The 9,936-nt window shown below is 38.6% G+C and overlaps 1 protein-coding gene across 1 annotated transcript; it reads right to left on the bottom strand.

Moving 5' to 3' along the window:
• Positions 1-2,253: 2,253 nt before the first annotated feature.
• Positions 2,254-8,350, bottom strand: LOC119573031 (the record flags this gene model as incomplete). The annotated part of the gene is given in 5 exon segments (XM_037920052.1): positions 2,254-2,560; positions 4,214-4,391; positions 6,251-6,385; positions 7,111-7,269; positions 8,266-8,350. Coding segments are annotated over 5 exon segments (700 nt in total), but the record flags the coding sequence as incomplete, so codon positions are not given.
• Positions 8,351-9,936: the final 1,586 nt, after the last annotated feature.

The raw sequence follows: 9,936 nt of genomic DNA, 5'->3' as shown, positions 1-9,936 counted from the left end.
TAATAATAATAATAATAATAATAATAATAATAATGATAATAATAACAATAATGATAATATAATAATAATGATAATAATAATAATAATAATAATAATAATAATAATAATAATAATAATAATAATGATAATAATAATAACAATAATAATATTATTATTATTAACCATTGGGCAAGAAACTTCACCTCGATTGCCAACCTAGCCACTGGGTGGCCAAGCCAGCCCAAGTCAGTGCTGGTCCCAAGCCCGGATAAAATAGAGAGAATGATTACCGAAAAAGGTAACACCGGCACTCTCCGTGGAAAGGAACTGGGGACCCTACCACGTACTCACTCCAAGGGCATCACAGCATGGAAACTGCAATTAAATATCATGCTGTGACCACGGCGGCTCTGACATGAGCCTATACCGTTGAAGAAGAAGAATCATAATAATAGTAGTAGTAGTAGTAGTAATGATGATGATGATGATGATGATAATGATAATAATAATAGTAATAATAATAATAATAATAACAGCAACAACAGCAACAACAACAATAATAATAATAACAATGATAATAATAACAGCAGTAGTAGTAGTAGTAGTAGTTGTAATGATGATGATGATGAAGATAATAACAACAACAACAACAACAACAACAACAACAACAACAACAACAACAACAACAACAATAATAATAATAATAATCCATTACGTCATCAATGAAAATGAATATTGTCCTACACAAACACCGATATAAACATAACGATTGTCCTTAAAAATACTCGTTGATTTCATTTCATTTTGATTTTTCTGGGTGATACTATTTTTTTTTTCTTTTTTTTTTAAGATTTCTTAGATGCCTTTATAATGTGTATGGTTAAGGAGAATAAATTAATAATGATGAATAACGTTTGCATGTGAAAATGTTCAGAAAACTTCGAATAATCTACATGACACTTTTTGCTGACTTTCATGTTGACTTTTTCAGCCTCTGTTTTTTCCGTTTAAAAGTCGTAAATGTTTCCCTAATTAGTTCTTTCGTGTCAAACGTGGCCGAAGTAATGATCTGAAGTATAGTTTAGTTTACCCTTGAGAAAAGCGAAATACGAAATACAGGATCTCCATTGCCAGTGTGTTTTACCATATGGAACAAGATATTGGGTTGCTAAAGAAGAGAGAGAGAGAGAGAGAGAGAGAGAGAGAGAGAGAGAGAGAGAGAGAGAGAGAGAGAGAGAGAGAGAGAGAGAGAGAGAGAGAGACAGACAGACAGACAGACAGGCAGAGAGACCATGCGACCAACGTAAAATTTCACATATATCACCATAAGAAATGCGTTTTGTATGTATAACGAAAACTGAGGACAAAACAATATCGAACTGCTCGATAACGAATGAAGGAAAGTCAACCATAACCTGGCACCGAATTATTGAATTTCTTGATGGCGCCAAATGAAAAATTATTTTCTATTATGGTTTGTCCCACGAACCTCCTTGGAGTTACATGTGTTGTGTGTATTATTACATGGCAGATTAAGTGTTATCTTAACAAAATGATTATAATGAGAGATAACAGTATGAGAGGCTTTGGTTTCGATTCTATTAAAGTCTACTCTGTGTGTGTGTGTGTGTGTGTTTTGTTTTGTTTATTTAATGAAGAACAATACTCATAACATCACGCGTTTTCTTAGTGTTACGTGAACTTGCTTTTAACTCCTGAGATTTGAAGGAATTACATTTAGGTTGTTAAACTTCTCAGTAACATATTTACGTTGAAGTTTATTATTTTCATTTATCATATGCGAAATATCAGTCTTTATAAATGTTTTCTAAAATTTGTATATATATATATATATATATATATATATATATATATATATATATATATATACACATCAGCATAAAACCTATCTGTATGCTAACGAAGGCATATTAAAAAGGAATTATTGATGCTTTGTCTCCATACGTTTTTATTCTCGAAATTATCACATTTTCTGCAGAATACATATCACCATTCATCTACATATTGTTGTGTGAACTTTACACGTTCGTTAGACATTCACATAAAAAAACGAAACTCACGCGTAATCACTCAAACTCACAAACGCTAAATCTCAGACATACACAAAATCTCACACACACAGACACCTAAATCTCACCACACACAGACACCAAAATCTCACGCACACAGACACCAAAATCTCACACACACACAGACACCAAAATCTCACACACACACAGACACCAAAATCTCACGCACACAGACACCAAAATCTCACACACACACAGACACCAAAATCTCACGTACACAGACACCAAAATCTCACCCACACACAGACACCAAAATCTCACACACAGAGACACCAAACCCTAAACACCCACACAGACACCAAAACCTCACACCCAAAATTCACGCACCTAAACTCTAAAGTCTGTTTATTACCACACTCTTTCCTGCGCCCACACGACTTCCCTCCAGTAACCACCTGATTCGGAGCTCATTAGCTTAAAACCGGCACATCTCATGAGGTTAAGGTACGGCCAAAACACCTGGGAACGAGCTGCGGAATCTACATTATTACCTGTAAAGAGAGGAAAGGAGGACTTATCAAGAGAAGGTGGTTTGGCGTGTGTGTGTGTGTGTGTGTGTGTGTGTGTGTGTGTGTGTGTGTGTGTGTGTGTGTGTGTGTGTGTGTGTGTGTGTGTGTGTGTGTGTGTACATACTATCTATCTATCTATCTATATATCACAACCACACACACACACACACACACACACACACACACACACACACACACACACACACACAGATATATATATAATATATATATATATATATATATATATATATATATATATATATATATATATATATATATATATATATATATATATATATATATATATATATATATAAGGGTTACCACATGTCAAACCATCACTCTACATAGCATTGTTTTTTCTCTCTAGTTTTACATCTTTGATTTCCTCTAACGTTAGTCCGTTTCAGTGGGTTAAAGCGCCAAATTCGAATTGGCCATCGCAGATTCGTCCTTTAAGCGGGGCAAAAACAAAAATAAATAAATAAATAAATAAAGATAAATAAATAAATAAATAGATACATAAAATAATAATAATAATAATAATAAAATCGGGACAAAAAAACTATACGTCAAATAGGTTCGAATTCCGCTTCGAAGCTTCACTCACAGTCAAATCTTTTATCTGTGGCTGTACCTTCGGTGAAATACCCAAAAGGAAACCAATGGCCTGTAGTCAGATAACTGTTCCTAACAACATGACACGTAATAACCATTCGCTGAATCGAGAATCTGTTTACATAAACACACAAGAGTATGGACATGGATATATATATATATATATATATATATATATATATATATATATATATATATATATATATATATATATATATATATATATATATATATATATGGGGGCCGCGGTGGCCGAATGGTTAGAGCGTCGGACTCAAGACTGTCACGACGGTAAACTGAGTTCAAGGGTTCGAATCACCGGCCGGAGCGTTGTTCCATTGGGCAAGGAACTTCACCTTCGCTTGCCTGCCTAGCCGCTTGGTGGATAAGCCAGCCCAAGTCAGTGCCGGGTAAATAGAAATGGTGACTCGGAAAAAAAAACACCGGGCGGAATGCAATGGCAAACTACCGCTCTAAATTGCCAAGAAAATCATGGAAGCCCATGATCGTCAAGGCCGCGGTGGCGGAATAGTTAGAGCGTCGAACTCAACACTGTCACTGTCACTGTCACAATCTGAGTTCGAGGTTCGAGTCACCGGCCGGCGCGTTGTTCCATTGGGCAAGGAACTTCACCTCGACTGCCTACCTAGCCACTGGGTGGCCAAGCCAGCCCAAGTCAGTGCTGGTCCCAAGCCCGGATAAAATAGAGAGAATGATTACCTAAAAAGCTAACACCGGCATTCTCTGTGGAAAGGAACTGGGGACCCTACCACATACTCACTCCAAGAGCATCACAACATGAAAATTACAATTAAGTATTATGCTGTGACCACGGCGGCTCAAACATGAAGCTACCGTTATAAAAAAATATATATATAAAGATAGATAGATAGATAGATAGATAGATTACTATTACACTCATGCATATCTACACCATTTATTACAATAAATAATAAATATTATAAAAAATATTACCCCTCCCCCCTCCCCTCAAACACCCTCCTCCGTATCCAATACTTTTAAAATGGGAATGTATCTCCATAGCCAGCTGCTTGATGTTCCTGAGGACGTGGCGAGAATTGAAGAGCATGTCCTGCAAGAAGTCGAGTTCGGAGAGTTCGACGTCCAACTTGACGACGTCGATCGGTTGGCCCTCCATCCCCGCCTCCTTCACCAGGTTCTCGAAACGGTCCACCTGCGAGAGGGGAATGGGGAGAGAGAGAGGGTGAAAGGTAAGAAAGGAGAATCGGAGGGAAGTTGTGATGATGGTGGTAGTGAGAAGTAATGGTAAACACTGATGACATGGTTAAAATTCTTCCTTCCAGTCCCGCCTCCTCCACCAGGTTCTCGAAACGGTCCATCTGGAAGAGGGAAGGAGAGAGGGTGAAAGGAAGAAGCAGAAATTGTGATATAATTGAGGTGAATGGTGGTAGTGGGACGTAATGATAAATGCTACTGAAATGAGGAAAATTATGATGATAATTAATAATGGGAAGGGGGAGAGTGAAAGGAAAGGAAGGAACATCGGAGAGAAATTGTGATGTAATTGTGGTGGTAAGTAACGATAAATACTGATGAAATGATTAGAATTATTACCTGCAGTCCCGCCTGGGAGAGGGACTTATTACCATTATCATTATCATTACCATCCTCCTCCTCCTCCCTTACCATCATCATCATCATCATCATCATCATCATCAATCAATCATCATCATCATCAGTCATCATCATCATCATTACCACAATTATTACCACTATCACATCCAGCCTGACAGCAACCATGCAAAACTCACACACGAACCCAGCAAGCAATCACACGACCCAACATAAATTTTAGAGTGAAAGGAAAGGAAAGGAAGGGGCGTCAGAGAGAAACTGCGATGATGATGGTGGTTGGTGGTGGTGATGATGGTAAGTAATGAGAAATGTTGATAAAATGATGAAAATTATGGTGATAGCTAACAATAGTTATGGTGTCCCTCGTCCCCGATTCCCTTACCTGGGATAGTGTGGGGGAGGGGGGGGGGTGAAAGGAAAGGGCGTCGGAGAGAAATCATGATGATGGTGGGAAGTAATTATAAATCCTGGCGATGAAAATAATGATGGTGATAATTAATAATGGTAATTATGGTTATAATACTAAGTTTGATGACGATGGTGAAAGTAATAATTGTACAAAAGCTAGAATAGCTATAATGATAATGATAGTGATGTTATCTATTATTATCATTATTATTATTACCATTATCACTATCATTATTATTTTTTTATTATATTATTGTTATTACTACTATTATCATTATCATTATTATTTATTATTACCATTATCACATCCACCCAGATCACAACCACGCAAAACAAGCAGTCACGCGACCTCAGGTAAATCTTACGCAAACAGAACTATTCCACGAATTCTGTTCTGTCTGAGAGATATATGTACTTATTTACTTATTCAGTTACCTATTTATTCATTTTATCATTATCTCATATTCATTTTTATTTATTTAGTTTTTTTTATGTTTCTGAGCAAAATAGAAACAGGTAGAGTGATACGAAGTTATAGTAAGAAACATAATGATAAAAATCGTGACGTGCCGAATTCTGTTGGTTTTCCTCTTCAGACATTTCTCTTCATTCTCTTTCTAGCTATTTGTCTCTCTGTCTCTGTTTCTCTCTCTATCTATTTATCTCTATCTCTCTGTCTCTACCTCCACCTCTCCTTCTCCCTCTTTCCTTCTCTCCCTCTCTTTCCCTCCCTCTTTCTCCCTCCCACCACCCTCTCCTTCCCTCCTTCGCTTCCTCTCTCTGTGTTCTGCCTATCTTCTCTCAGTCTCCCTCACTCCCTCCCTCCCCCTCTCTCTCTCTCTCTCTCTCTCTCCCTATCTCTCTATCTCCCTATTTCTCTATCGCCCTATCTCTCTATCGCCCTATCTCTCTATCGCCCTATCTCTCTATCTCCCTATCTCTCCCTCTCCCTCCTACCCACTCTCTCCCATCCCCCCCCCTCACACACACACGCACGCACCACTGTTAAAATGAACCAGCAACACGCACGTTCCGCTCTTTCCAGTTCTTCCCCATCCCGATCACTTTTGTCCCGTTGTAGTTGGAAATCCCGGTGGCGAAAAACTGCACGTTGGGGGACCTCTGGTGGCTCTCGACGTCCATTGTCGGGTCATACGCGAATACCTGTGGGAGAGGGGGATGACGAGCGTAAACGAATTTGCTGGATCTTTCTCGTACTTTTTGCCATTTTGCTACACTTAAGAATAAGAAGGATAAAAAAAGAAATAACCTGGCGTCAATTGTTTACTACATTCCTTGTTGTAGGGGATGTAATAAACTTTTCTTTCTTTCTCTCTGTCTCTCTCTCTCTTTATATATATATATATATATATATATATATATATATATATATATATATATATATATATATATCTTACTCTACTTTAACTCTCTCTCTCTCTCTCTCTCTCTCTCTCTCTCTCTCTCTCTCTCTCTCTCTCTCTCTCTCTCTCTCTCTCTCTCCTCTCTCTCTGTACTAGCCTCCGGGCTAGTACAGTGGTAACGTGTCGGCCCCTCATCCGAGGGGTCGGCGGTTCGCGCCCCGCCCAGGCGCGAGAAGTTGCAACTGTCGCCTGGAGGTTACTGCTGTGGCTGGGCACCACGGCGGGCAAGGACTCGGTTCAGCCGAGTCAGCAGCAGATAGTATGTCACACCAAGAATATCCATTGTATCAAATTGAATCCAAGCCAAACTTTAAAACTTTAACTCTCTCTCTCTCTCTCTGTTATATATATATATATATATATATATATATATATATATATATATATATATATATATATATTTTACTCTAACTCTCACTCTCACTCTAACTCTCACCCTCTCTCTCTGCCCGCACCCAAACCCACCTTGCACCCGAACTCGGCCATCTCATCCTCGAAACTCCAGTCGTGGTTGATGCCGAAAGCGAAGACGACGCACCTGCCGGGGGCGACGTCGAACCTCGCATCGAGACAGACGTTTTTCGATGAGCCTTTCTTACCCCTGGGCGGCCCTCCGAACGTCGTCTGTGATGGGGGGGAAATTATCTTGGGCAAAGGGTGATGAATGGTTGGTGGGTGTGAGGGATAATGGTGGATAATGGGTAATGGTTGGTGGGTGTGAGGGATAATGGTGGATAATGGGTAATGGTTGGTGGGTGTGAGGGATAATGGTGGATAATGGGTAATGGTTGATGGGTGTGAGGGATAATGATAGATAATGGGTAATGGTGGATATGGGGGCACTTAGCTTATGGCCTTTAAATGTATATGGGTCATGATTAACAGTCTTCTGTTTAATGAAATGGATATATAACTGTCATGAATAACGGTATTGTCTGTTTGATGAGATAACTATATAACTGCCTTGTTCAAGAGTCTTATCTTCTCTATAAGATGAATATATAACTGCCTTAATCAATAGGCTCTTCTATTTGATAAAATACATGTATAACTGCAATCTACCAGTCTCATCTTTTTAATAAGATCAATTTATAACCATAAATCAAGTTTAATGACGAATATTCGAAATGTATAAACAAGTCTCTTGGTACTAAGTCATTTCTATAATCATTCCCTGCGACTGAGTGATGAAAGTCGTCATAGTATGTGTATTTCCAAATCACGTATTCTGGCCTGTTGCCAAGCGTTCAACGTTCGCAATGAAACGTCACGAATCCGCGCCAGGTGTGTTAGATCTAATTGCGCCCGGCCAGGTAGTGACTAGGGAGTTTGGAATCTATTATGAGGAGTTTGCAAGGCCATAATTACCCGAATTTCGTCTTGCTTTCATCATCAAGGCTATCTGTTGATTTTCTTCTGAATCTGGGCGATGGTGTGTGTGTGTGTGTGTGTGTGTGTGTGTGTGTGTGTGTGTGTGTGTGTGTGTGTGTGTGTGTACAAGTGCATGTGTATGTGTATGTGTATGTGTATGTGTATGTGTATGTGCATGTGCATGTACGTGTGCATGTGCGTGTACGTGCGCGTGTGTGTGTATATACGTAAACTCAACCCAGCTCTTACCATATTATCACAAGGTAGTTCGATTGTCGTCAAGAGTTTCCGAAACTGCTCGCCGGTTCGAAGTGCTGGAATCGGGCAAAACAGGAAACTCTCATCACTTCTCTCTGCAAAATATAATTGAATAATTAGTTAAATAAAGGAATAAAACGAAGAATTAGTTAGATGAACAAACAAATAAAATGGATAAACACAAAAAACTAGATTTTTATAAAATCTTATTTTTTTTCTTTTTAATTATTGCTGTCGCTGTCGTTGCAGTATAGACACCTTCCTTATGTTTACTTTTCGTTTTGCGGCCTAGGATGCGCGCGCATGCAGATGGGCAAAAACTGCGTGTTTGTGTTTTGTTGTGTTGGTTGATAGGCAAAGTTCGCATGTTTGCAGAACAAGAAAGAAAGTAAAATAAACTGTTTACGATTTTTCGACATTATAATTATGCCTCAGAGTTGCTGTGCCGATAGAAAGATTGGGATAAAAAAGATTTGCAACATTCCGAAGGGGAAAACGCCGATAGAAAAAAGAAGACACGAAGCATGGATCATGGCCATTCACGGAGAAGATTGGAAAACGTGGTCAGAGGACAGTATTTCAAAAGCTAAAATTTGTGCTGAACATTTTGTAACAGGTATTTATATTACTTTTATCACTGATTTAATTTATTGAGAAAGTTTATTTGTACTCCTTGCTTTTTATTTTTTTTTTCATTTTTAAATGTTCTGTAAAAACCCGAGGGCGAGGTCAAATCTGTAGACAAGAGCATGGTATGACAAGCGTGCTCCCACAAGAGTTAGGTGCTCCTTGTCAAAATGATATGTTGTGGACTGGTTCAAGGCCAAACCATATCTTATGATTCCTCTTTAAATAGTCAAATTCATTACTTTCATTCTCAGGCAGAAGATCTGATGATTCAGAGAAAGTTAACTGGATACCAACAATATTCAGCCAGAGAACACAAGAAAATGCAAGCAAAGAAAAAGATACGAAGCTATCAAAAACAAAAGAGAAAGGGTACTTGCAAGCTGGATTGTATGTGATAAAACAGCAACTGTTGAAAAACATGATGATGCTGATGATGAACATATTTATTCAGAAACAGGAGAAGATTCTTGTGTCCCTGGTGAAGTGGCAATTCAATGCGATCTAGGCAACAGGGAAACAGAAATTGTCTCACTGCAAAATAAGGTAGATAAGCTGGACAAGGAGCTTAGAGAACGTAATGCTGAAATTTATAAGCTGCGAGATGAAAACGAAAAGCTTAAAGACAAAGCATTCGGCTTTAACACTGTCCAAAAATCTGATGCACTTATGAATTTCTTCACAGTGTGGATAGTTGGTCTTGTAAAAGACAAAATTGTAAAATGTTCAGCAAAGTTATCCATAGAAGATCACATACTTATTGTCTTCATGAAGTTAAGACTTGGCCTTCTTAATAATGACATAGCCCTAAGATATCGCATCCAGTCAACAATGGTGTCCAAGATATATAGAAAGTGGCTTCCTGGTATATCAAGAACATTGCAAAGCCTTCTGATCTGGCCCAGTAGGGCAGAAGTGAGATTAAATATGCCACAGGCTTTCAAAAAGCGGTACAGAGACTGTGTTTTTAGAGAGACCAAAGAACTTGACTGCAAGGGCACAGACATGGTACTAACATAATACTTGTCATTGTTC

The sequence above is a fragment of the Penaeus monodon genome, chromosome 1 (genome assembly GCF_015228065.2).
Source record: "Penaeus monodon isolate SGIC_2016 chromosome 1, NSTDA_Pmon_1, whole genome shotgun sequence".
Taxonomy (NCBI): Eukaryota; Metazoa; Arthropoda; class Malacostraca; order Decapoda; family Penaeidae; genus Penaeus; species Penaeus monodon.
The sequence above is the reverse complement of the archived record's forward strand: the minus strand, read 5'-3'. Positions and strand labels throughout refer to the sequence as shown.